Source organism: Vidua chalybeata, chromosome 1 (assembly GCF_026979565.1).
Source record: "Vidua chalybeata isolate OUT-0048 chromosome 1, bVidCha1 merged haplotype, whole genome shotgun sequence".
Lineage (NCBI taxonomy): Eukaryota > Metazoa > Chordata > Aves > Passeriformes > Viduidae > Vidua > Vidua chalybeata.
The window spans coordinates 84,267,450-84,295,275 of record NC_071530.1 but is presented as its reverse complement, the minus strand read 5'-3'; the positions used below and the strand labels follow the sequence as shown (position 1 = coordinate 84,295,275).

The 27,826-nt window shown below is 36.7% G+C and overlaps 1 protein-coding gene across 2 annotated transcripts in view; it reads left to right on the top strand.

The window, feature by feature from the left end:
- The window catches only part of COBL (cordon-bleu WH2 repeat protein), a 155,629-nt gene that overhangs the window by 55,470 nt on the left and 72,333 nt on the right, over positions 1 to 27,826 (top strand). For both annotated transcript variants that reach the window (XM_053957926.1, XM_053957917.1), the window contains 2 exons: positions 1,328 to 1,422; positions 26,482 to 26,682. In XM_053957926.1, coding sequence (XP_053813901.1) covers positions 1,328 to 1,422; positions 26,482 to 26,682 — 296 coding nt within the window. The remainder of the gene's footprint in view (positions 1 to 1,327; positions 1,423 to 26,481; positions 26,683 to 27,826) is intronic.

Here is a 27,826-nt window from a genome sequence, read left to right as displayed (position 1 = left end):
GTGTTGGTGATCAGCTGCTATGTTAGCATTGTTTGTAGTTGAAGACTATGCAAGAAAAGGAATCATAATCCATATCTAGTTGCAGCCCAGCCCCAAGAAAGAGATCAGCGTATGTAGTGCCTAGTATTTAAGAAAAGCATTCATTCACTACTGTATTTCTTTGCAGTGCAGTTGCAGCCTTTCTTAAGGATAGTTTCTCCCTGTTGTCCTTTGTGTTCATTGTATATGTTTAACACCTTCTGACACATGAGATTGTTTATATGCAAAAGTGATCTGTGTGAAAATCACTTTGTATTTTATGCAAATAAGTTTACAAGAGTTCTGGGATGAGGTTTTTGGGGTGAAGTAAAACTTTATTTTGTGTCAACAAGTAAGTAATTTTGAATTTGAATTTTAATTGTTATTAAGCAAATATTTACAAGAGAAAGTGTTTTTTTCCCCTGTGAATTAAACTTTTTGAATGCTAGTGGAATAATCTAATGTGCTTGGAATCAGGAGGAAATATTTATAACATTATGCAGAGGCCATTTAAAAAAGTGGGAGCGCTTCATTATCTGTGTGTTAAATGAGCAATGTTGTTTCCTGTAATGCATGAGTGTCTCATTTTGTTCATCCAGCTTGTGGATGAGAAACTGAAGGGGGAAACTGTAGGGATACTAAATGGTATGAGAACTCATACAATTTCTTAAGCAGGTTCAAGAAAGACACATATGAGTTCTTACAGCCTGAAATACCTATAAACTCCCCTCTCTTCCCACCTGAAGTAAAGGCATCAAGATAAGAAAGATGACCACAACCAGCTAATTCACATTTTAAAGAGTGCCCTGTTTCCAAGAGGAGGGTCTTTTTCCTTCCCCTTGGAAACAGGGGGAAGAGCTTTATCCAAATCACACATTTAGAATCTCTTGTTTAAGTTCACAATATTAGGTCAGACCTATGAATAGTTAAAGATACTCACCAGTATATCTTTTTTTAGGTGTTTGGGGTTTTTTAGTATTATGGTACTCTATGAGATTTAAGGGATGTATCTAACAAGCATTTCTGAAGTCATAAGCAATTTGCTCATATTTTGCCTTTTAATTAGGGTTACTGGATTGTGATTGAAAATCTAGTGCGCTATATTAAATTATTCCATTAGATTTTGGAATATACTCAGAACACATGAAAGTTTGATGACAAAGTAAGTGTAGGATCTGGCTGTTACTTAGATAACCCAGTCCATAACATCTTTGATTGATAAAAATCCAGCACTAACCCACTTTAAAGTACTCATCTTGTGAATCTTTATTTCAAAAATGTAACAGCTGTTCCATTAAAATTGTTTCAGAACCAAATCGAAAGGCTTCAGTAAGCAGTGATGCAATAGAGAAAGAAAAGGCAAGACTTTTGGGATTGTTTAATGCTGATAGAAGAAGCAGCAAGGTAAGTGCCCAGCAGTGTACTGCTCACTAAAGAGAATTTATTTCTTTCCAGATCTGCTATGTCTGTGAGTGGTAGCATTTGTTTGGCCTGCCTTCCTTTTCCTTTCAGAGACAAATCTGTTAACAGGGGCATAAACTATATGCAATCAGTGCAGCCTGATGGAGAGATCACCTGCTTATTGAAGGAGTCAAGCATGTTGACCGTTTACTTTTTTCTTTATTTTTTTTCAATGCTGTGAGTTCAGTAGGTGTTAAAAAAGGGCAGTAGTTTCAAGCAATCTGTGTCTGCTTTTTAGTAGTACTTACATTATAAAATGCATTTATGAAAGGACTGATGTAATACAGAACAATTTAATTACAAAGTAGATGTGTCTTATGACCTCTTCTGTGCATGGGTGATAATCTCTTTTAAAGCATTTTTACCTCTCGGAAGCCCTGTGCAGTCACCCCATTGCCTTCTCCAAGTCTTTAAAGCTGATGAATCAGGTATAGAAGAAATAACACTGAATTGAACGATCAGTGTCTGCTGGGATACGTGTTATCCATTTTTAACTTTGTATTCTTGAACTGAAAAATTTAGGAAAGAAATTTTGTATTAAATAACTCTGTTGAGATGCATTTATGAAGAATATTTTGTTTATCACAGAAGAACTTTCTGACTTAACATAGAAAAAATAGTGGGCTTTTAACTCCATAGTTTTTGTAGTCTTTACTAAAAATATTGGTGTTAAATGATTTTGGATGTAAAGTGTTTAATACTCTAGGATGTCAGAGGAAAAAGGGAGCTTTCTTTTTTCTAGTTTAAACTCTCCAAGGCTTTTGGAGTGCTGCGTATCTGATTAACTGGCAGAAAGAGACATTTGCTTGTTAATGGACTGGTGTTTTACTTATCCAGTCATCTCAGTCACATTTGCAAAACTGTGAAGGCTTTTCAAAATCTCTCACAGTTGTCTGCCTTTTTATTCACTATTAAATTTGTGGTGCTTTTGCTAGGGAATAGAATCCTTTATGGACATTTTGAATTACCATGTTGGAAAACCTTATTTCTGTCATAGATACTAAACTATTCTTACTATCTTATAAAGGACACATGAGAACTATTTTATGAGATAAGGAGTCGGTCACTTTCAGAGTCTTTTTCCACTGTAAGAAAATACTTCCTATATAGAAGGGAAAAAATCATAACTGGGGCGATAATACTGTATCTCCTCAGAAGAATCAAGGACAAACAAGGGATGTCAGCCTGAGCCTCTAGAGCATGCTGTGGGGCTGTAATTCCTCTGGAAGAAGCAAACACATTACAGCATCCAATTTCTGCATCATACCTTGTCCTCTCATTCCATTTTACTGAACTTGGGTGTGAAATCTGTGTCCTTGCAGTTCTAACTCCTGAAGCAGATCAGTTTTAACTTTTAAAGTATTAATGCTTACAATCTTAGCAAAAGTTTCTACAAAGCATCCTAATTCAATGGTTACTGCAGTGGGTTTCTCGCAGCTGAGTTGGAAATGTGTTCAAAGATTTCAAGCTCCTCTCTTTTTTTTTTTTGTTCTCTTTCTCTGCTTATAAAAGCAAAAGATCCTATGAGTTTTTCAAAATAAAAATTTGAAAAAAATGCTAAGGACATTGAGGGTGAATTAAATTCAAAATTGTATTTGACCTGGGAAAAAGTAGGAGCTGTACAAATAAGTATGAGAAACAGCTTCTAAATCTGAGGAAAAGTCTTTCTTGCTGATAGTCCTGACAAGTTAATTGATTTTCCTTGGTCATTCCTTTATTGGGCACTTAATTTCAAATGGCAGTTACTCTGTAGGAAAAACTAAATCAGCCATTTTGTTTAGTCAAGCAAGAGGTCACTGTTGCCTTCACAAACCTCTGGGAATTTAAAACACCATAGGTGGAAGAATTACTTAAAACTGAAGAAGAGCAGAGCACACAGGAGCAAGCAGGTGTTAATTAGGCATAATATATCTGACTTGCTATCGTGAAAGCTTTCTAACCAAAACAGCAGTGAAACTGCTGAACAGACTTAGCAGGATGGGGGCAAATTAATAAAGTTCTTTTAATGAAAGATTTGGTAGGTTTTTGAAGGGATTAGATGATGGGATGCCTTGTGATTTCAGGGACCTGGAATCAAAACCCCAGGGTGCCTAAACTCTGCTCTTTATGGGTTTTTTACATTTTTACTCCCCCGCAAGGCTTAAGTTGGGTCTGTCTATTTTTGTTTGTTTTATGTTTGTTTGTTTGCATTATCATTTGCAGTGGTGAGGAGTGTATGTGGTCATGCACAGTCTCTATATTAGAACTATTTGATAGGAAGAATGTTCAAAGTTCTGCACAGTAGTAGGACTGCAGACTTGCAGGCATTTGCAAGGGGAAGGCAATTTCTTCTGCAAGAGAAGAAGAGTGTTAGCCTGTGTTGCAAACTGTCCTGGATCAGATGTCACTGCACACTACAGGCCTATGCTCAGATTTCCATGCCCATGCACATGCTTTCTTTCTCAGTTGGCTCACTGAGAGCAGTAATTGTGGTAGGACAATACACCAGATCTAACTTTTCTAAAAAAAGCCTTTCCATTATATTGAAAACACTGTGATATAGAATGAAAGAAAAGTCCTACTCCCATGGCTAGTACAAATTTGATAAAAGTATTTCTTTGGTTGACTTTGTACTGGCAGGCTTAATGCCAGATCAGGTATCATCTTGTTCTCTTCCATTCTAATTTTATGCTGGATCAGTTACCCTCTGTTCTCCTGCAGCTGGCATAAAAACACCTAAAGGTGGCATGAATGCCATTTCTTTTCGATGTTAAGTGTAGTCATTTGCCTGAGGCTAAGTCCAGATCAAATTGACACTGCTAAACAATCAGTAGAGTAGAGGTGCTATGCAGACAATCATGGGATCTAGGCTTAAGTAAGGTACATGCTAGCACACAGAAACAGTTCCTTCATGGAGAAATGGCAAGGAAGGAGCTCCCTGCTGGTTTCATTGTGTCTGTGGGTATAGTAGAGACTAGCAGTCTGGTCCCTGATATTATAGGAATTAGTTACTCCCTATTTTTATCCTTGCCTAAGAATTTTTTCTTGTATTCTTAAATATTTTTGCTGATGGCTTTCTTAGCTCCTTGCCTACATCAGAGAATTTTGTAGACTACTTCAGAGTTTCTCAGCAATGAGGTCCAGCACTACTGAGACAGTTTGTCTTGGTTCTGTGATGGGGTTTGGTATTTTGCTCTGGCATGTTTTTGCAGTTTGGTTTCCTTTGCTGCTGCTGTGTAGGACACTTGTTTGTGTTGCAGACAGAAGAATGCTTGAGGATGAACAGAGATTGTGGTGAGGAGGATGTTTTTAGTTCTGCATCTACAAGTGAAGGAAGCTTGGATGTAAGTACTAACACAGCTTATAGATGCTATTGCATTCTTATTAGCTCCTGCAGTTTGAATTAACCAGAAACCACTGCTGTTCCTGATGCTTAGCCAAGTAGAAGTAGCTTATGCTTTAGCAGGCTTTGTTACATGAGTGCACAGTTTGCATATCTTCATGAAGTTAAAATATAATGCATTGTCTTCAAATAAAGCTTTTTAGCTTCACTATGAATAAATTTTCTTTCAGTGTTAAATTCCTAGCAGTTGTGAGAGAGAAGAGCTTGGGTGTTGAGACATGCAGTGACAGTCCTGCATGATGCAAGACAATGTTCGCCTTACCAAAGCTATTTATAGGGGGCTTTTCTTATAAAACCACACCTTTCCTTTTCATCCCTGTATCTGACTTCTGCAGCATGGCAGCATTCTACTTGTTTCATAAGGAGCTTGGGGTTGAAGAGTTTACACTGGAAAAAACAGATAGGATTTTTGTTAAGTATCTCAGTAGGGTTTGGTGTATTAAAATCCTGTAAACCACATTTAGAAACATTAAGTGACAGTCTATCAATTTATGACGATCCAAATAGGAAGGTATCAGATTAGGAATTGTGAATCCTAAATATTTTCTAAGATGGTTCTGGTGGTATAGTAACTATAATAAATGGCACATCTTTTTATTACTTTTTTAAATAATTTGACTTTTTGTTATCATATTTTCAAAACCTAGAGAAAACTGATGATGTGATAGAAGTTTGAAATGTGAGGTTCAGCTCTGAATCCCCCTTTCATAAACAGAACTTTGTAAAAGGAGTGTGGATCTGCAAAATATAGAACTCACTAGCCACAGAGAAGGATGCCAGGGAACTGTGGAAAAAATGAAGGAATAAGAGAACAAATCCCAGATGAAAAGAGTAATATGAGAGGAATCCAAAAGGAGAAATAGAAAATTGATTGGCTATGGAGTGTAAAACCACCAAACTCTGCAAATCTGTGAAGACTTCATAATAAAAGATTACTGAAATGGAAAAGTTTCTTGTGATACTAAAAATTTGGGCAACTCCATAAAGTTTAATAGATAAATAGACCTCTCTTACTAAAGGAAAGTTCTAGAAGAGGGTGATCATGTGTAATTGAAATAGACTAAGTAAAAGCATAGAAAAAGCATCACAAGCTCTGCCAAAATAAAATAATTTTGTGGTTTCTATTCACTGCCATTAAAAATTAATCTCAATATCTTGATACGCAAGTACTAGAAAAAAATGAGGAAGAGTAGGAATCACAAGTGACAATATGATGGTAAAGGTGTTTGGTGCTTTCCCCAGAGGAGAGACATCACCTTATATTTCTCGGGATTTTTATAGGGCAAATTGTAAAATTTTTTTTCCCTCTGACATTGATGAAAAAAGATTTGAAAACCATTTTGACCATGTAAATATCTTCTAAAGGTGCCAGTTTATAGGGAGGAAAGGGTTCTTGACGAGGTAAAAATGTTTTATTTTTATTCAGTTAAATGAGCAAGTTGGAGATTTAACTTTTTCCCACTTTCTTCATAAGAGGAATTAATCTTGAAGAACAATGTAGCCCTTGTTTAGTGTTTGTCTTTCACTTCTGATTTGACACCTGTATTTGTATGAGCACCAATCCTGCTAAAACATGAGCGCATGAAGAATGTGTTGACCTTGTGTTGCATTGAATTTGGTAGTATTGTGTTCAAGCTTGTAGAAGGTGTATTAAATAAGTCTAACAGATTCACTCAGCAGCACAGAAAGTCCATCTCTTCAAGAGGCTAGATGGGCTTCAAGAAAAAGTTCAACAATTGTGATGCCTTAGGAGAAAAATTCAAAAATGTTGCAAACTTGGTACAGATAGTTGACGTAGATAATTTTTTATTAAGATAAATTCAAATGGAAACACCAGCAAAAACACTTCATAATTTTAAAAGCTCAGCAATTCCTCGTGGACTAGATTTGAGACCCTCAATCATTCTGAATAATTTGTTATACTGCTTGTTCAAAAGATACCTCATTTACTTCAGTGGAACTAAGTATCCCTGTTCCAACTAAGTGGTATCTTACATGCCCATATATGTGAATTATGTATTTAGAGATCATCATATAGAAGCTCCATTGCTGAGATAGGATTATTGGCAAAATGTCATCCACTAGAGGCTTCCTCTTTTGTGGTTACCTCAGGTCTGCTCTCTAGTACTGTTTTGGGTCATCTGAAACTGTTTTGGTTTTACTGTGTTGGACCTAAAGGCAGTTTCAGTTTTATTTCTGAAAGAAAAATATCTTGCTTTTGGTACACTACCAGGAGTTACACTGGCTGGATCAAGAAAATCTTTCTTGCCTATAAAGAAATAGTTAACTTGTGAAGTACTTCGAAGGTAAAGGCATGAACTTTCATATGACTAGTTTAAACCCTTTTCTCACTATTTCTCACTGAATTGTAGGAAAGAAAATATAATGATTATATTCTGGGTATTGATTTTGACTTTGTTTGTTTCTTTGTTTAAACTGGGCAATATGAAATAATGGAATAAAAGTATAAGAAATAATAGACCCTTAGGTGTTTATTCAAGCACAACTTATATTAATTTTTAACCACCAAACCATTCTCAGTGGCATATTTATCTAATTAGTATTGGAATTATTAATGCCTCTAAAAATACTTTGAATTGTTGATGAAGAAGCAGATTTTCAAAGTGAAGATGGCAAAGTCAACACTTATGCTTGAGGTGAAGGGACACTTTTTCACAGTATCAGCAAAAATAAAGGTGAAAAGAATTTGTTAGCTTAGGGAGAGTGTGTAACAATGCAGGAAAAGACTTCTCCATGAAAATCCTCAAAGTGCAGCAATTCATTACACCACACACCAGTAAAGGACACAAAATCCAACAGTGTATTGTAAATGAAGCAGAAATCCTTTCCCTTAATCTGAGAACAGTTTTGTGCTGAGCAGATGAGGTTTATATCCAGGTTAACTTTTCACAAAACAAATGCTACTGAAATATAGAACATACAGGTAAAGCAGTTGGAAGTTGCAGCACAGTTAGCTGTATGCAGCTTTTTCTGTGCCAAAGGCAGACTGTCAGAGCTCGAGCCCACAACAGCTGGGAACAAAAAAGGAACTTGAGTTCTCTCTGCCGCTTGGTGTCACTGTCCTCATATAAACAGTTGATCAAGATAAAACACGGTACTGGAACACAGTACTAAAATTAGCCGGTTTTATTTTTGGGGCCTTCGTGTTTTCATAAATCAAGAGTGAAAAAACACATCCCAAGTGCTGAAAGATGTGTAGATCTGATGTGGACTTTGTTTATGTAATATATCAGCTTGAGAACAAATATTTAGAAGTACAGCCAGGAACACTTATCTGAGGTTTCGAAACTTCAGCACAAAGTCTTATCATACAGGGTTTCTCTGGTTCAAACAGGGCTGCAGCAGTGCAATGTTGGAGGATCTTCATCAGCACTTCATCAGCACCATTTTAAAAATAACTTGTCTTTAGTGTATGTCAGAATGTAAGTTTTGCCCATAATAGAATCAATTAATTAAATGAAGCAAATAGTCCAATAGTTCTCTGCTTAAAGAGTCTGTCATGCTATGGTTATGTATGTTCATATGTAAAACTACAAGAAGAAAAGAAACATGTCATTTAAAATACCAAACAGTTATCAGATACTTTGAGGATATGTGTGGGAGATTTGGGGTTTTTTTTTATTTCATAATACAAACGTACCTGAATAATTGCAAGATTTTTCTCCAGAAGAAAAGTTCTGCTCTGTTCTCCAGAAGAAAATCATCAAGAATTTTGATGCATTAGTAATCCTGGTGATCGCTTCTTAAGTGATGGCAACTAAACTACTCTTTTCAATATAAGGGCTTTAAAAACATATATGATTTACCTTTTAAGAGCCTTGTACTCTAGCTGTAACTTCTCTGCCCTCTTTGATGGCAGGAGTTACACTATTCATAGTATGCTTTGTCAGTTCAGAATGGGTGGAAAGAAGAATCAGGTACAGTTAAGTGAATATTATTTCTCTTCACCCATGTCAGGTCCCAGGTAATCAGGTAATATCCTTTCCTCCCAAGGATTTCATGTCACATAAACAGGTACTGTTCAGGGCAATAGGAATGAGAATTCTGCCCATGTCATCTACATGGAAGTTGAGTTAACAGCCATCCACTTTTAATATTTTCTTGTGTTTGACAATCACGTTTGCTTTAAATTCCTGGTTTCATGTTCTCCCTTCTTGGTCTCCTGACAACACATCAAGTGCGTTTATTTCTTTATTAGCTGGGACAAATCCTGGGGTAGTTATGTTGCACTTTGTAGAGTTAAAGCTATCTATGCACTGTCCAAGATATAGGTTGTGATCTGGCCTTGAAACAATGTTTCCTAGTGTAATTTTGTTTGCAAAATATGAAACTCAACAAACTGAGTATGGAAAGTTGTCTAAAGGCTGCAGCAGACAGGGCTGTTCACCCCAGTCTTTCATTAAAGTGTGCCTGTAAGCCGGTAGTTAGATGCCAGAACATGACACTAGGGAAGGTAGATTTTCATTTGTGCAGCTGTTGACATGATTAGAAGAAAAAGAGATCTAATAAATACCATATATCTCAGCATAAGGTTCACCATCACAGTAGAGTTAGGTGGGTTTTTTTTGATAGCCTGTGATGCAATGTGGGGAAAAAAAAAGAAAAAATCATTACTATTAACTTGCCTTGGTAAGACAAAAGATTTGCCCAGGGCTTAAGCTGGCATTGAGAGAATTTCAATAGTAAAGATGCCAATGATCAACTTTATTTCTCCTTATCTACTGAGGGACAGGAAGCAATATGCTTTATATATAGCAATAGAAATTTAACTGGGATACAAGAGGGAGAAAAATTTGACTGAATGGAAATTTCACTGGGGAGCATGCTATTAAATTGACTTGAAATCCTTATAATCCCCTAATCTGCAAAGCATCCAAAAATGGCTAGAGGATGAGCTACATGTACTTTATTCTGTCTCAGAGCAGAGTTATAGATTAAGCAGACCATTAAGGTGTTTTTCAGCCAGAATATGGCTGCTGGAGAGCTGTAGCCACCTCCTTTTGTGGTGTGCACTTACAGGATATTAACTGTCTTCACTCATGTGAATCATAGATGGTTTTGCATATTATAGTATCCTTAAATTTTTCTTACAGTATGTGATAGCAGAAGGCAAGAGCTTGAAACAGTGGCTGTCTGCCACCACCAGACTGCAAGTTTTTGCTCCACAATGTGGTGTTACTAGACCTCTTCAAAGAAAAGGTCCTTGGAGTTAGTGCAAAAAAAAAAAATAAATCATCTCAGAACCAGCCAAACTACTCTGGCTAAAAAACTTAAAAAAAAAAAAAAAATTAGCCCAAGGCAGACACCTGGAATGGAAAGTCTCAGCATCCATGGTTAAAGCATGGTGAAGTTACAAGCTATTAAAAACAGTATCTGGTGAAGAGACATGTCAGCTGACCCCTGTTCTGTCTGTGCTGCTTAGCTTGTACTTGCCAGCTTCATGCATTCAAAAATCACTTGTCAGCTCTTGCCCTTACCACACAAAAGTGGCTTAAGGTAATGAGATTTGAAAAGAAATCATTAAGGGTGGACTTCCTTCCATTTGACTTCTGAGTGTTAAGTTTGTAGAAGTTGCATTTAAGCTTCTTTTTAGTGACCATGATGGTTTTTATTTTATAAATAAAGTATTATCAAGTAGTCAGTGGTTACCAGAACCTGTATCTTTATTTAGAACTGCATGGTTCAGAGTTAAATCATCACAGCTCATGGTATTCATGTTGCTGTTTTTAAAAAGATAGGTCATCATCTTCAGGTTCTGTGGTGGTTTTAGCAGGGCATTTTGAAGGAAGTATTGTCAAGAAATGTTCTGAGATGAACACAGAGAAATTGAGTCAAATCAAAAGGGCTTGAGTTGGGTCATATCTACAAAAGGAATTGGGAGCAACTATACCTGGCAGTGCCTGTTTTAAATACCTGACAGTGTGGGTGTCTGGAGTCGGAATATAAGCAGCCGAGAGTCAGATTTCCCAAGTTTTGAATCCACTGAAATCTTCACAGCAGCAGTTGCTTGTTAAACTCTGCCCATCTGTGTCTGTTACCTGCCTCTGCTCAAGATTCAAATCTCAAATCAGCTGTTAGATTCAGGTATTTAAAGCTTTTACTCTAGAGCATTACCACCTACCACTGTTGTCCAAAATGTGAGTGAACTAAGTTCTCTTTTTTGCCTTTAGAGATATCAGCATCAGAGAATTATTTCCTCCTTTGTAAAAAAGAAAACCAAAATATTTACTGGGCTGGAGACTGCCTGGAACAAAGCTGTGAGGTATTCTTGATGTGGGAAGCACCCTTTTGTAAAAATACCAAAATATTCAGTGACTCAGAGAGCAAGAGCAAGCTTAACTATTCAGACCAGTAATGAAGTAACTTAAGTGCGGTGGCAGCTCTGGCTTCCAGTGCCAGAGATGTTTTTCTGTGTTTTATGCTAAGCAGATGTTACATCCAGCAAGTAAGTAGTCACTAAAGTTAGAACTGGAGGAGCCAAATGGCTTCCTGCCCAGATGAATGCCCTAATCTCAGTCTCTTTTTAGCTAAATTCATGGTCATATCCTTGAACAGAGAATAGTCTTGCTCTCCTCACAAGAGGGAAAAGTTTGTTATTTCTCAACTAGACAATGGTTTTGGACCTGGATTTACCATACTCTTATTGAATCATCAAACTTGTAGCAGGGGTTTGGACAGGACAAGAGGCAAATACTATAGCTGCCTTTTCAGGCAGTTGCATTTTTGTGAAGCTTAGTTGTGCTTTAAATATACCTATTGGATCAAGCCCCTTGGCTGACAAAGAAGGAGATTTGCACATTTTATGGATCCTGTCAGAATTTAGGCAGGAGGTTAGAAGCATGGTTTCTCCACACTTCTACGTTCAGCATGCCCAGAAGCAGAATTCAGGCACCAAATGGAAGTGAGCACATCAGAGGGATGGATATGTGTCAGGCTTATTGATGGGAAAGCACAAACCATTGTGATTTAGGGAGGCACAACCTAACAAGAGCACGCTAAGTTAGGCTTGTGTGTGGCAATTCCAGACCTGGGCTGTATGGCATCATTCTCTGCACGGTGATGTACCCAGCCAGTCTGGTGTAAGTTGGCTCAGATATCTCCCTCGGATGTTTAATTAAGACCTGGTGACACGCCCTTAACCACCCAAATCCTTTTATGTCTGATTCATCTTTTGTTACTGATTTCACTGAAAAGTTCTGAAGTTAACACACTGAAAAAAAAAATTAGAATAAAGAAGCAGCAGCTAATGAGACCAATGGCTTTTAATTTGCATTAATAAAAGCACATTAAAAAATACCCAAAGACAAACTCAAAATTCCATTTGAGTTTTTTCTAGTGACATGTCAACCGCTCAGGCTTTGCTTTCTTGGTAATTAATATTACCAGAACCCCTTAATAGTCTGTAATAGCCTTGTAATTCACATTTGGTCATAACACATTCAGCATATAGTTCTTAGTGGCAAGCATGCAGTGGTCTGAAAAATGCCACCTTTAAACAAAAGTTTATACCAGGATTGGGCCTTTCACAATTGGAATTTCTTGTCAGGCTTTCCAGTGGTAACTGCTGTGTGAAAGGATTAGATGTATTTATGGCAGTGCCCTTTACTAGAAGAAATCAGAATTGAATAATAGTATGTCATTGATTCCCTATTTCTAATATACAATGGAAATTTTTTTAGGCAGTAAAACTTGTTTTGTAGTGGCATAATCTGAATCCCATGTAGCCATAGATTCATTATATTAGTCTAAAATATCCCATTAGCATATGTAGATTTTAGATACAGCAAAAATTTTCAGCACCAGTTAAGGTATAATTTCTTTTCTTTTGCAAACAATTTCTGAGGGATGAGCGCTAATAGGACCTGGTTTCTTTCCAGCCTCTTCTGTGGACAGTGAAGACTCAATTTCATTAAAAGTAGTGGCATACAATAACATTTCTTTTAATTAGATGATCTCATGATTTCCACACATATTTGTTCTGTGCATTATTGTTAGTTGGCAAAACTGAGCTGCTTGGTAGCGTGTGAAACCATATGTCTCAATAACATCTTATGGCAGGTAAGGGAGGATTTGCAAAACACTTGCTGACAGGACACAATGCATTTTACTTTGATGGGGAAGTTTTCCTAAGTGAACTTCATGGCTTAGTTCTCTCATGCAAAGTCAGACCTACATGAGACTTAATGGCTCTTACAGGTCTTCCTTTAACTCAAAGATTGTCTGTATGAAGCAAAGACTGCGTAGCACTGAATGCACTTCTTAGTGTGTGCTTCTCAGTTCTTCATCACTACAAAAAGAGACCATCTAACACCTGTAGTCTGTGTAGCTATTTTGCGTTCTTTCTTTTTTTTTTTTTTTTTAATAGACAACTGTTGAATTAGGTTTTGTAAGTCTTTTACATGCAGCTGCAATACTGTTCCTCCCCTTGGAGCTTAGCAGAAAGGACTACGAATAATTTCAGCCATTGCTTTTTCTCTTACTCTGTTTCAAGTGTATAATCCTTCATTTGAATTCTAAGAAACATTTTGGGATGCGAACCGAAGCAGAGAGTGTGGCAAATAGTGGTCAGTCTTTTGAAAGGCTTTTCAACAGCATGAAGTAATCAGTTCCACTTTCTTAAATTATTTTTTTCAATGTCATTTGCACTTTTAAGCAGATTTAAAAACACTTGGGCAAACTAAGGAAAATATTTCTGGTTTGTAAGTGGTCAAGTGCAAGGGCAGAAGAGAAAGCTGATCAAGGCAGGTAGCAAGATGTAGCCCTACAGAGGTCTTAAATAGGAAAGTAGCTGTAGGCATTGGCCCCACAGACTTTTTCAGTGCCATCCCAAGCACCTGTTTAGGTGTTTTGCTGGGTCAGTACCTCAGTGACCTGCTGTGAGCCAGGTGTGACCAGTGTGTAGGTTACGAATTGTGCAGGCAGTCTCTGAAGTGCACTGACATAGTGAGATGGAGAGATTGCCAGTAGATTTATGTTGTTAGTGTGAAATTCCCCACAACCCCCCTTCTCTGATAGTAACATTTTCTTCTTTCCATCCCATCAAATGCTCAGGTATGCATCTTGACTTCAGTCTCTCCCAGTTTCAGCACAGAGATGGTGTGATTTCATTGACTCTAAATGGAGCTTGTTCTGATTTACAGTTGTTTGCATAGACAAAAGTCAGGCCAGTAAAGTGCACTGTGGAGGTTTGCCTTATAAAAACCTAATGGCAATGGATTTGACAGAAGGGGGGAGGGAAGAAGAAACATTTAAGACTATTTATTAATCAAGAATTCCAGCAGGGAGGCTTTTCTTGCCTTGATTCTGGCAAATGTACAGATGAGAGATATTGTGCAGAGACTGTTTCTGCACAAACAGAGAAAGCCCTTCAGATGTAAACATTTGAGCAGCTGGCATGGGAGATTAGTGCAGCAGCAGTGGGAGGGGGGTAATAGTGGATAGTGGTGCTGTCTAAATTTAACAAATGTTAAACAAGGTCCTTGTTCTAGTTTAAGGGCTACAGGTCAGAAAGACAATATCAACTAAAAATACTGGCAGTTGTACAAGTCAGACAAAGTTATTAACTAGTATTTAATTAAAAGCAACTCGCCTATCCAAAGTTCTGACACCTTTTTCTCCCCTCATCCAACAGGGGAAAAAAAAAGGAAGCTGGGAAAATATATCCTACGTAACTTCTTTGAGTTAGGGAAACAAAATAAAAAAAAAAAAAAAAAAAAAAAAAAAAAAAACAAAACCACTTTATCCACTTTATCCTCTATCTATGGAAAGGTATGGAAAGGCAATACTTAGGGACTTCTTAATGTTTTTTGTTTTGATTGTGAACTTAGTGTATTGTTCTACTTTTAATTTCCTGTGGCTGAAACTTACATCAATGAAAGAATCATGCTAAGCAGTGGTCTTTTAGCTTTTTATATGTGTTCATATGCTATTTAATATGTGTTTTGGTTTTTTAAACCCTTGCCAATTAGTTAGACAACTAATTATATATCAGTATAGGGTTCTATGCATTGGGTTCTATGGATTTTTGTTTTTAATCTGTTTTGATCATGCTTTTAAAACCTTGCTATTTTTTGGGATCCTTGCTATTTGTTGGGATCCAGTTCACATGTGTTTTGTTAGAGGTCCTTTACTTTCTCATTTCTTTAACAGAAGGGATTGAAGTATGGATATCTAGAACCAAACTTTTTGTTTAAAAAATCAGAGCTATGCTTTCTTAGCTGGCATTGTTATGATTTTCATTGAGCTTGAAGGTATAATGAAGAAAAAGATTTTCTGGAGAAATTACAATGGCAGCATAATTTAGAGTATTACTTTCTTTTGGCATCATACAGTTAGATTGACCATTGGAGACTTGATGCAGAACTCACTAGAGCCAATGGAAAAATTCCTATTGGTTTTAACTGGCTTTGGACTATGTCCTTTATGAGTTGCTAGCCTTTATCTACATTTTAGAATCGTTCCTTCTTGTCCTACTTCAGGTTCTCAAAAGTCTTCTGACACTTTCACTGTAATCTCTTAAAACGTAAGACCTTCATTCCTTTTTGATGGACAGTTGGCACAGATAAACCCCTTGAAGTTGCTTAATTTATAGAGCGTTTTCTCACTGGGGAAGGAGAAAACCCCAAAGTAAACATGTTAAGTCTTGTAGAAGATTAATTGCAAACAGTGGCAAAGGAAGGGAGTGGCTTTCACCAACCAATAATTTGTTGCAAAAGCAGGTTTTTCTTTGTTATCTGAAGCAGTGCATACCCACAAGTGAGCAGAATTCCCAGCACTGGTTGTCCTATTTAGGCTGTAATTGTGCCAGTTGAAGTCCAAGCGTTGGTATATGTTGTATCTATTTCCACAGGTTTTTAACTTCTGTGTCTGTTAAATTTGGGACTGTGCTTGAAGAGTTTCTGCCAAAACTGAGCAGTGGGCAGTTCCCTCCAGTGAACTGGAGTACACCAGTCTTTGGAAATAAATAGCTTGGAGAGATGTGATTTCTTAGTATTTCACACTAAATTCACAAAGAAACAAGGCTATTCACAGTAGGAAAATTAGTTTCCTGGGAATTGTAAATATTGACAAGTCAAGCTCTGGTTTCCTAAGAATAAAATAAGTTATCACTTATTTTTTTGAGAAACCTCACAGGCTACAGTACACTGCAAAGGAAAATAAAATTATGAATTTATATGTATGTATATACAAAGTGGGAAAAGGCTGAAGTAGCCTGGTCTCCAGCATATCTGTACTTCAGTCCCTTTGTGGTATCCTATATTATCACTTCATGTTTATTTAGAAGATGGTGTGGTCTAGACAAAGTTAGAGTTGAAAGAATAGCAAAAAAATGTTCACAATAGGAGGAGACTTTAATGCCAAGGATATTAAAATAGTGTTCAAGCATTATTTCAAAGAAAATTCAAAGAAAGGTTCTGCTTCTTTATTCTTAGCCCGTTCCTCTGAACCCAGTTAATGAACTTGCATGATTTTTGCCATCATGATCAGGGTATTGATTTTTCTCCAAGGAGGATAGTCCTTGGAGTATTCTTCAGGCTGGAGAGGAAGCTTAGATTTGAATTTCATTGTCCTGGAAGATTCAGATCCTGAAATTTATTCACTTGACTTCTTCCAAGTATAAGCATATGTATTTTTCAATCCAAATCGATCACCTCCTTTGATAAGACAAGCTTAATTTCTGGTATCAGTCTGTAGGTGTTATGAAACAGAAGGTGGCTGTGTACCACACCTGGATATGCTCTATCCATTGTCCAGCAAGAGAGTGTTGTTTTTAAACCTTCTCCTCACCCATGTACTCTCACATGATGTCCTCTTGACTCCTTCTCTTCACTTCTGACCACTGATGCTGATCTGGGACTAAATATTCAGCTGTTAAAATTCAAAGTGGTTTGTTGGCATCAGTTCCCAATCATCAAGCTTTAAGCATGATGTGAGTTTGTCTTTTGATTTCGTCTTCTGCAGAAAGCTGTCATATCTCATTAAAGGGTTGGTCTGCTCCAGTGCTGTAGTTTGCAGTCAGAAGTTGGCATGAAACTCCTGAAAGCATGAAAGATGCAGAGAGCTAGGGAGCTTGCTTAGGCCAGCCCTTAGGGCTTCAGACTCAGCATATTATACTCAGGGTGCAGTAAATATATGTGCATCAAGGCACAAACATGCGTGCAGATGTCAGGAAGAGCTAACCAAAGAGATAAGCTGTGTGTGCATACATCCTTGTGTTTGCATTAGATCCATGTATGTGTGCACAGAGGTTATGTACAGGCACACCTGCGCATCCAGACATCTGAAAGAGCTAACTGAAACTGTAAAATTCCTGGCTGCAGACTTCTGATTCATGTTGCTAGAATTGTCTTGGTGACTCTGTAATTAGGATTTGTTTTAAGATTTGCACTAATTTTAGAGTTCAAAAGCTTATTTGTTCTTCTAATTTAAGTTTTAAAGTCTTCAGAGGTTATTTTGTTTTTCAGTAATATCTTTGGCAGTGTTTTATCATTACAAAGTGTAAAGTTTCCTTTTTGAAAATTTGCTTTGACATTTGGATGATTGTATTTGTCTCTCTCTAGCTAACCACCTACAGTCACCACATACTTCAAAGGGAAAAGTTGTTGCAGGAATGCATTCTAAGTTAATAAAGTATTTATGTCAGAATTGGATTATAAGAACTGAAGCTGGAAGCCAGATCCCTGAGCTTGAATAGATCAGAGCAACACCTTTGACTTCAGAGAAGTTTTGCAGATCGTACTGAAAATTTGCCTTTGAATCTCAGTAGATTTTCTTCATTTATCAACAGCTATAATAAGTAGAGATTTTCAGAGGCCAATAGTCATATGTGTCAGAATTTAAGCAGATACAGAAAGTTTTTGAGGATTGATCATTCATATTTTTTGCCTCCAGAAAACTTGCATAAGGACAACACTTATATTAAGATGTGGAGAAAACACTTTCTAATTCAAATGGAATAAACATATTTTCAGTAAAACCCAGAAATTATTTCTCCAAAACCAAACAGATCCACACCCAAAATCCTCATGCCAGGAACTATTCCATTCATAATTCTGGTCACCATAAAAATTGACTATGCAGACATTAAAGCAGATATTTCTAAAATTGTATGTTTTATGTAAAGTTTCCATCTCCTCCTCCAGCATAAATTGGCATATCTACAACGAAAATATATTGAAGATGATCAAGTCCAGTGGTTTAATAGTTTCTATATGTTAAAAGAATTTGCAGATAATAACTTCTGCAATAGTTTTTAAAATATTTTGAATTTCAGGAAGACATATATTGCAGATTTAACAACTCCTATCTTCCATGAACTAAAAACATTGGCTGATTGATTTAAAAGAATTAGTAATTCTAGAGAAAATCAATTCATATTGAAATGATGAATTAATTTTGCTCAAGACTTTTGATTCATTTTTTGGTTATTTATGATTGATGACTACTTAACACCAGTGGAAAAATGTCTCTTTTTTTTCTGTTGTCAGTCTTTGACCTTTTGAACTCCCTGTTTCCTGTAGTCTGTTGCCAGACCATTAGTAAAGGCTCATTTTGATTTTTGGCTTGGTTGTGCCACACTATTGGATTGAGCTAATCTATTTTCATGTAGTGCAAAAGTATACGTGAAAGGAGAAACCAACTTTTTCAAGCTTACAAAAATATGGATTTTTCCATCTTCAGTCTTCCAAGATTGCTCTCACTCTATCTGCTAATGCCCTTCCAAGACAAAGTGTAAATAGCCTCTTTTCTAAGACTCTTCCCTTGTTTTGCTTCCAGCTTAATATTTTCCTGTCTTCTTTCTATACTGGGATTGAATTGAAGTTTGGAGTCCATGTGAATTTTCCTCTCTAATTCTTTCTTCAGATTTCTTTTAAAATGTGTTTTTCTATTTCAGTCTGTTGTTGACTTTTGGACCTTTGTTCGTAGGTTTCAAAATGTTTCTTTTTGTTATTTTCTTCCATTCTGCTTCCCTGTCTTACTATGTATTAAATGCCTACCATAGAAATATTTATCATACATTCACAAATCTGTATATATCAATCCCTTTCTCCTTCAGTGCTAAATCTTTTCTGGTGTCAGTTTTGTTCATTTGACTTTTCCTGCACTGCCTTCATGACAAGCGAACATGAACATCACCATCTTTCTAGGCCAGTACATGGACAATCATGGAGTTTTCTTACAAAATATGATTTCTGTCCTACACAGCCTCCTTAGTTCATTGTTCCTTTCCCAGGATGGAAGGAACATCCTTCCTTTTAGCATCACATTCACTGAACTCTTCTGCTTTCTGCAATGCTCCTCTCCTTTTCCAGACTTTCTTCTCTGAATTTCTTCAAGGACTTAGTTTCTTGTCAAATCTCATGAACATGTTCACTTCATTTTTTGCCACAATTATTGTTTTTGTTCCCATCCTCACTTCATGTGTTCTTTTCTACTTTCACGTCTGCTTTTATTCCACTTGGACAAATACCCAAAAAGAGACTTGTAATGTTTTCCACAGTTTTTTCTTATTTCCTTTTATGATTCACCAGTTCTTTTATAATTCTGACAAGAAAGATTTTTTTTTTGCTAATTCTCTTGGGATACTACTTTTTTTAAAAAATATGAGTTTGTTTGAAACACACTGTCACTTACAGAAGAGGTGAGACAGAGGAAAGGCAACAATGTAAATAAAGTTAGCTTGTCTTCCTTTTTTGCATCTATTGCTGCAATGGAAAAAATTATTGCATCCATTTCTCTTGATACTGATTGACTTCAGATTGACATGAATGAATTTGGGTAGCAGTAATACACAAAGGTTTTATTAAGCATGAAGGGTATTCTGACTTGAGAAAATCTGAAAAGTAAAACAGGAAACAGGACAATTTATTTGGAGGAAATACATTGAATTTTAAATCACAAGAAGTGATTTTAAAGCTTCAATTCTCAAAGCATTGAGGAATTCTCAAAGCATTGATCTGTCATAAAATTCAGAAAAAATGTAAATGACTTGACAATCTCTGAGCTGCTTGATTAATACACATTGTTGAATTCCTAGACTTGTATTCCACTGCTTCATATGTGCCATGGTAGTTCCTTTACTTTTGGAGAACTCAGATTAGATTTGTGATCTTAGATGGCAGAATACAGAGGGAGGTGGCAGTAGTGGGTGATACTGCATCTGCTTCTTTATACTTGCAAGAGTTTAGAGACGTGTTTACGTTTAGCTGGAATTCATGTATTCCCAATCCATGTTTTCTGACCTCCTAATGATTTTAGTAAAATGTTTATATTTCTCAACTTCAAAATATAATATTTGACAGCTCATTATAAACAGCAAGCAGCTTACATGAGGATTCCTACCTGTGGGCTTTGCCATATTCATTCAGTATCCATGTGATTTTCAAATGGAAACTGAGTTCTGAGTATTGCTTCACTTCTTTTATATATATGAGGCACAAGAAGTATAACAAAAACTAAAGAAGGTTCTTGGAAGCGCTTTCTGGGTGTGCACCCCTGTTGACCTCAGTGTAGTAGAAAGGGCCGAGTTAATACCCTACTGAGAGTTCTCCGTACTGAGAAATTCACAGTGCATCTAAGCCCTTAGTGTGTTTTTGGAAAATGTTTTTCCTGGAGTCTTCCATTTTTCTAGTTCCTTTCATTGGGTGGTGGTTTTTTCATCTTTTCTACTGGAGAAGAAGTTGGACACGACAGGAGTCGTGAACATAAGTCAGTTGGAGCTGGAAACCAAGGTTGTACTCTTCGCTGTGGAGACACTTTCCATCACATGAGCTTACCTAAGTGAAGACAAGAAGTAATCAGATAAGCTTCTAGGAAGGGAAGGTTAAGGTACAAGGAAAACAATAACGATAAAGACAATTAAGAAGAAAAACAGCATAATTGCAGATGGTGTAGACCTGTGCCATAGGAAAATTTTATTAACCTCCACAGTGGCATATAGGTAGATTGGTCACTTTAGCACTGGGAGATAAAATGGATGATTTTGTATGGGAGGTGACTGCATTGCACCTGGCACTGCTAGGATTTCTGATCAAAAAACTCTGTATTAAAACAAGAGGAATGTGGTCAGCCACGCTGAGGGAGAGCTGGCAGGGGCACAGGAGACAGAATGTTCTCAGACTTCTCTGGTTCTGATTGTCTAAGTTCTGGTGTCTACCAAATGGGCCCTGACCACAAGATCTGGAACTGCCGTCTAGATGCTGTGGTAGACTCATACAAGTGTAAGGTAGCACTAGTTGTACAGACTTCAAAGTATAATCAAAAATTTTATAGTAAGAACTTGAGGGCTTCCTTGCCAGGCATATAAAATCAACACAGTGCAGCCTCTGTAAAAAAACTGTTGTGGGAATGAAATAGTTGCTTCTCTTTTATTATTGTGGTGTGTGACCAGATAATTTCCTACCAATAGCAAAATGCAGCGAGATAATAAAGCAGCATAAAGTAAATTGCATAAAAATGGGTTGGTTTTTTTTCAGTTCAGAACAGGAAAAGGTTAACTTTTTTTCCTTCTGACTGCAGACTGTTAGCACAAGTGCTTCAGGGAGCACAAAAAAAACAAACTGTATTCAGTGTGCCTGGTTAAAAAGGAAAATCTGAGTAGTCATAATTTTTTTGTTTTGTTTTGTTGGGTTTTTTAAATTGTGTCTCCCGGCAATGTCATGACTGCAGCATAATGCTTTAGTTTTGAAGCAGGATCTTGGATTAATTCAGTTTCTGTGTTGTTAATTTTAGTGCAAATTTAGCGTAATATCAGTGTCATGTCAGGGAAAGCAGCTTCTAAGTTCACTTTGTGCAGTAGGTCTGTCTGGCATTTTATATGGCCAGTTGTAATCAGTTGTGGTATCATTCAGCTAATCAATAAAAGTTTGTATTAATAGAGTTTAAATGTCTAACAGGCATAAATATTCTTGCTGTCACTGAATAGATGGATTTGTTTGCCTGCTGTAAATCTTACCTTTTCTATTTACCCATAATATACTTGCAAAAAAAAAAAAAAAAAAACAACTATATCCTTTATGATACTTTTATTTTTTGTCTCTATTTTGGAAAAAATAAAACCTTTACTTTTTGCTAATACATCTGGTACTTTGAGTGCATTAAAACAGCTCCATTGATTACTTCTGATTTAAAAACTTCTGAGAAGGAAATTGCATAACAAGCCTGGGAGCTCAAATATGTGAGTTTTGGCGAAGAGCTGCGGAAGAAAGGCTTGTCTGTAACAACCTTGCAAGAAAAGAGCTTGACATTTTGAATAATTTTTATTGACCGGTGTGAACAGGGAACAGGAAGTCAAATCACTCTCACAGGCAATCTGCAACCTCTTCCTTGCTGACCTTTAAATGCCACTTAGTGTCATCAGAAAGTCAAGGAAATGCTAATAACAGGGCTTTGGGTAAGAAAGTTATATATAAGGAACATATTTTAAAAACAATCATAAGGTGATTTCCATTTTTAAACACATCTGTTTTTGTAAAACTGAATTCTCACAGCGGTACAGTTATATTTTTAATAGATTACTCTTACCTTTATTTATATATGACTTTATAATTTTCCAAGTATCCATAAGATACCAGAACTTCTGTTTATCTTGAAAAGGAGGTAGTTTGAAAAAGATAGTTTACAATTGCGTTTCAGGTTGATGACCTTGGAACAGAGACTGGCCTCAGTTTTATTTAGGCTCTTAATCTATCTTGTGTTGAGTTCAGCAGGTATGGGACTTTAGAAGTCTTGTAGAAAGCTGCCTGCTTGGTATCTTCTGAAAATGAGAGTGGTATGCATACCTCAGCAGGTTACTCTTAGCCTTCATACTTCTGTGGTTTTAGCAGTCCTTATTTGCCCTGCAAAAATGTCTTTGATAGCTAAATTTCAATTAGAAGAACTAGTAGGAAAAAACTCCTAAAACTAAATTGCTGAACCAAAAGAAAACACCTCGTACATTAGGAAAAAAACAGGAAGTTCCTTGGGTTTCAGAAGTTTAATGAGAGGGGAAAAAAACTAGCTGGCAAGTTTAACACAAAATGGTGATGACATATGTTGGCACCATAGGTTGGTACAGCAGTTGTTTTTTGCCTCCTTCTGATATCTACTTCATGGTATTGAAATGGATTCTAATCCACCTATGCTCAGCTAGTGTCTAATCTGACTGCTGACCTATGCTGGTCTATCTGATTTTGTATTGGGTTTGCTTTAATTCAGGGGGAAAAAACAATCCCAAACCAAACTGTTTCTTCTTCTTTCTAGTTCACATTAATTAATTGTTGTTTGAACTGGTAGCAAAGTGCTCCAACACTAGTGGCTTAACAAAGACTGTGATTTTGCAAGTTGAGAGACATTTTTGAAAGCTCTTTATATAATTAGTTTCCATTACTTTTCTTTTATTAATTGATTTTTTTCTTTTTTTTTTTTTCCTATGAAGCACATGGATTCTGTGAACTGATTTGGAATCTAAGCAGAGTATTCATGCAAACCTGTTTGTCAAATGAAATGGAGGATAAGGGCTGACTTTTTTTAGCCAGTAACATTGGCTTCAATTCCTGAGCTTGGCTTTCCTCACTTATACTGCTGTAATTTGAGTAATTCAATCGGTTCTTTGATAACAAATTAGAAAAACAAGAAATGAGAGATGGTTAGAGTATTTGGCATGTAGATATCATGTCCCTGCAATTTTACTTGATTAATGTTGTATGTTCTTAATAGTTGCCTTGCTAAACTGCCTGAAAAACAAACCTCCAAAATCCTGTGATTTGGAAAGAAACTGTATTGCATCTAACCCAACATAAAATATAAAAGCTGAGTTATGTGTTGTCTCTCGGCATTAGTTTCAAAGAAAAAGACAAGACATGCCATAATCATTTGTGTCAGTGTTTTGTGTCCAGGGTTGGTTTTTTTTCTCTTAAAGCTAATGAAAATGACTACACACACAAGAGAATTTGAAGGTCTGACTCCAGTTAGGCAAAGCTCTTGTTGCTGCATGAGAGGGCTTTCAAAAGTAGTTCAAAACTGTCTTCACTCCATTCCCCTGGAAGCTGTAGCAAGTTTTTGTTTTAGGGCAAGTGTATTTACATGAGCATTCTTGAAATGCTCAGTAATGGAATAACGGGCTGGATATGAAGGTTGGACTTGGAAAAGAAAACACAGATGAATTTGTAAGGTTCAGGTTTTTTCCTATCATTCAAGTCTTTTTATTAAAAACTACTTACAGTGTCATGGAAGTATTACCTTTTTATTCCCCCCTGTATCTTCTGTTAGGAAATCCAAGCTTAAAAACAGGATAAAGCAGCTTTAAACTGTTTAATTGTTCATCACCGTATCCCTTCCCAATGACCTGTAGCTTGGAAAAGGAGTCTGGTAGCTCTTCAGCCACAAGATCTTGAGATAAAATTGAATATTCATTTTAAACTGGTTATGGCCTATCGTCTTACCAGTACTCTGCATTTGTAGCGCTAGGAGGGGAGTTTTAGGGATTTTTTTTATTATTTTCATACAGCTTTGTCTAAAATTTCTCCACCCTTTTATCTAGAAGGCTAAAGAATTAATAGAGTCAAGGCATACCTGCAGAACCCACTTTGAAATTGTTTTGTTCAGTTGTTTTGTAAATGTGTGAAAAGAGGAAACTATATTTCACTCTGTGAACCCATCATTTCTGTAGGAATAAACAAACTTTATTTGATAGGACCTTGTACAGTATGCACTGATAAAGACTTAAAACTTTTAGCTTACAGATGAGATAATTATTTTTTCCACTGCCCAAGATACAGGGCCAAGACAAGACTACTTCTCTGTAAGATTATACCTAATCTTTTAAACAAAGTAAGGTAAGGTAAGATGCTATTAGGGTAATAGAAGGGTAAAGATGATATTGATGCCATTCAATTCAGAGAAATTGGTGATGAAAAAGATGCAGCAAACACTGATTTCAGTCAGAGAAGACTGGTATCAGGTATCATACTCCACTTGTGCTAAATACATTATTCCAAGATGAAGTGTGCTGTGCAGTGTGCAACATAAAAGTTAACACAGGCATCTAGGTCAGCAATTGCCATCACACACACAGTAAATGCAGGACAAGGCACAAAACTGTTTGCATCTCAGTTGCTTTCACAGGAATCTACAGAACATGGAAATTTCCCAGGCAGTAAAGGAGCCTGTATTATACATGTTTTTGCATTGCTCTTTTTTTTAGCTCTTTATGCTTTATCAGTGCTTCCTCAATGGTCCTAAAACTAAATTAATTGTGTATTTAATCTTGCTGTCCTGTGTTCTTAACTTTTACCTAAGCTTGCACTTGGCACTCATGGAAAGAAATTATCTCTCTTTTTTTGAAAGTAATGGCATTTGGGGTGGCCTTTAAGTTTCCTACCAGTATGTATTCTGTGGTTTTGGACAAAATTCCACCAGAGAGCTGTATGTCCTTGACGGGAGAGTTTTGCAATTGTGGTAGCATATTCTGTTGTGACAAGAACAGCATTATCAACCATGCACATCAGCCTATGTTTCCAGAAAAGCTATTCAGCTCCAGGTCATAGTGAAGTGGTATCAGTGGTGATTCCACAGAAGATATTTCTGGGAAGAAGTTACAGTCAAATAACTTAATTAAAAAGTAAAATCTTCAGTTTAATATGGAAGATTCTCTTAATTAAAAAAAGGAGAAGGTGACTCAGATTTTGAGGGAAGAGTTTTTGCAAGATTTTTATTAGTAGTGTAAAGAAAAGGTATTGAATTTAAGAGTAAAAACTAAAGTTAAAATGCACATTTTCAAGGAATCCTGGTTATAATCTTTTGTATTTGTAATTTGCTATTATGTGAGTGGATATGTTTCTATTTGTATATTAATATAAAAATGTATCAAGATTCTGAAATCCATTAAACTTTTTCCAGTGATTTTATTAAGTTTTCAATGAGAACTAAAGTAATTTTTAACAGTAAGGAATTATTGAAGTAATTTTCTGTTTCTCCTTTCATCCGGGCCTGTTAAAATCCAGAGTGGTGCCTGTCAGTAGGACTTCTTTTTACCAAGTTAAATGGTTGTTTTCAGTAAGTTGTAAGTGATTATGTGTGCATGATTGTGCATGTAAATTGGAAATCGTTTAATGGTAGCAGAATTTCTCTTATGGAAATCTGCAGAGAAGACTCAGGTGAATCAGGCAGATTGATAACAAAATAGACCAGCCTGAGACACTGACAGCATTTTATTAATACAGTGTTCTCATTTAAGAGTAAATCTTGCTTCCAGAAATGTGTAACACTTGTAATTTAAATGCAACTGCAAATGCATTTGGATAACTGTAATTATGAGTCTTAATGTGAACTTCATATTTTAAATAGCAAGCAGCAGCAGTGTTCCCATCAATAGTACTGTTAAACCACAGTAGGTGCTTATCGTGCCTCCTGTCTTATTAATACTGCCTGTAAGCTTTGTTCCACTTGACCTTTGGAAGTTTCCAAAAGTTAGAGTTTGCAATTCAGCAGGTTTGGCAGAGGAACATACATGATTATTCATATCATTGTTTAAACGGTAACCAGATGTGTCTTGTTTTTCTTCTTTCTTTCCCATTGTTTTCAAAGAGTGATGTTAATCCAAGATGTTAATCCATTTACAGGGTTTTTCCACAGCACCAAATTCCCCTTCGGTGAATTCTCGCTCCAGCAGCCTGGGTTCATCACTGTCCCTTGGTAACATCTCTGGAATGACAGCAAACCCAGAAGTGAAAAAGCGCAGAGCACCTCCTCCACCAGTTGCAACACCAGTATTGCCGAACACGAATGCGGAGGTGAGGGGACAAGAGAGGACAGCAGCACAGGTAACAGTGACACTGCTGAATGGGCCCCTTTGTTTGCTGTGCTGGGTACCATCCATTCATTCAGCAGTCCTAAAGCCATTCACAGGTATTTTGGTTAGCCATTAGCTACAGGTGACCAAAACTCCTATCTTACAAGATAAAATTATCAAAAAATCGTACTGTTTTGTACACATTTACTGAGCTCTCTTGAGACTGTCCTGAGCTTTCTACCCTGTCAAAAATCATTCTAAATCAGAAAGTTTTGTGAAGCAATGCTAAGTAAAGGAGGGTAAAGAAAAAGTAATGCAGAAAAGCTGGAAATTGTATAAGGCGTTCTTACTGACCAGGGCAGTCCTGGGGAACGGGTGAAAGTTCTAATGAGACAAAAACCTTCAGCATACTGTTTTGTCCAGACACTTGTCAAGCTATCACCTGTATCCCTGTTTCCAGTGCTGCCATGGGATACCAGAATATCTACTCTGTTTTCTGAGTGACTAGGTGACCTTTTAAAGCAGTGCTCTGGTTTTGTTTTTATAAAAGGTCACTGTTCCGCAGTACATTATTGAGAATTAAACAGAAATGGGGGGAAACTTTTCTGAGGACCTAAGTCTTTGAAAAGAATAGAGTTAAGGGAAACAGAAATTGCTCTTGCTTTTATAGTGACACTCAGGCGTGTGTTACTAAACCTGCACAAGCACATTAAGTCTTCTGGTTCCACCAGCAACTAATAGTACTGTAGTCTAAATGTAAACTGTAGAAACCAGCATGTAAAGTTATATATGAATGCCAAAGAAGAGTGCAAGGAATGAATATCACCAAAGCTGTGTAATGTGGACTGACTCTTACCTGCTTAGGGCTTGTCACCTCTACAGCAGACTGATCTTTGGAAAGCAAACTGTCCTAGTGCAAAATGGAGTCAGAAAGGAATCTTTGAGTTCAGGGGAAGAGGAGAGGAGCCTGGTGCTCACTCTCACTCCCTGTCACTCCCTTATTTATCTGCATTAAAACATATGTTAAACATCTTTTCAAGTGAAGCATTCTGTATGAAAAGTTGATGCACACTCTTGGTAAAGGATTGCAGATTTTTATATTCCCATTCTTAGGTTATCTAAGTGTGATTGCTGGAATGCAGTAGTGTTTCATCTTTCAAAACTGGAATAGATGC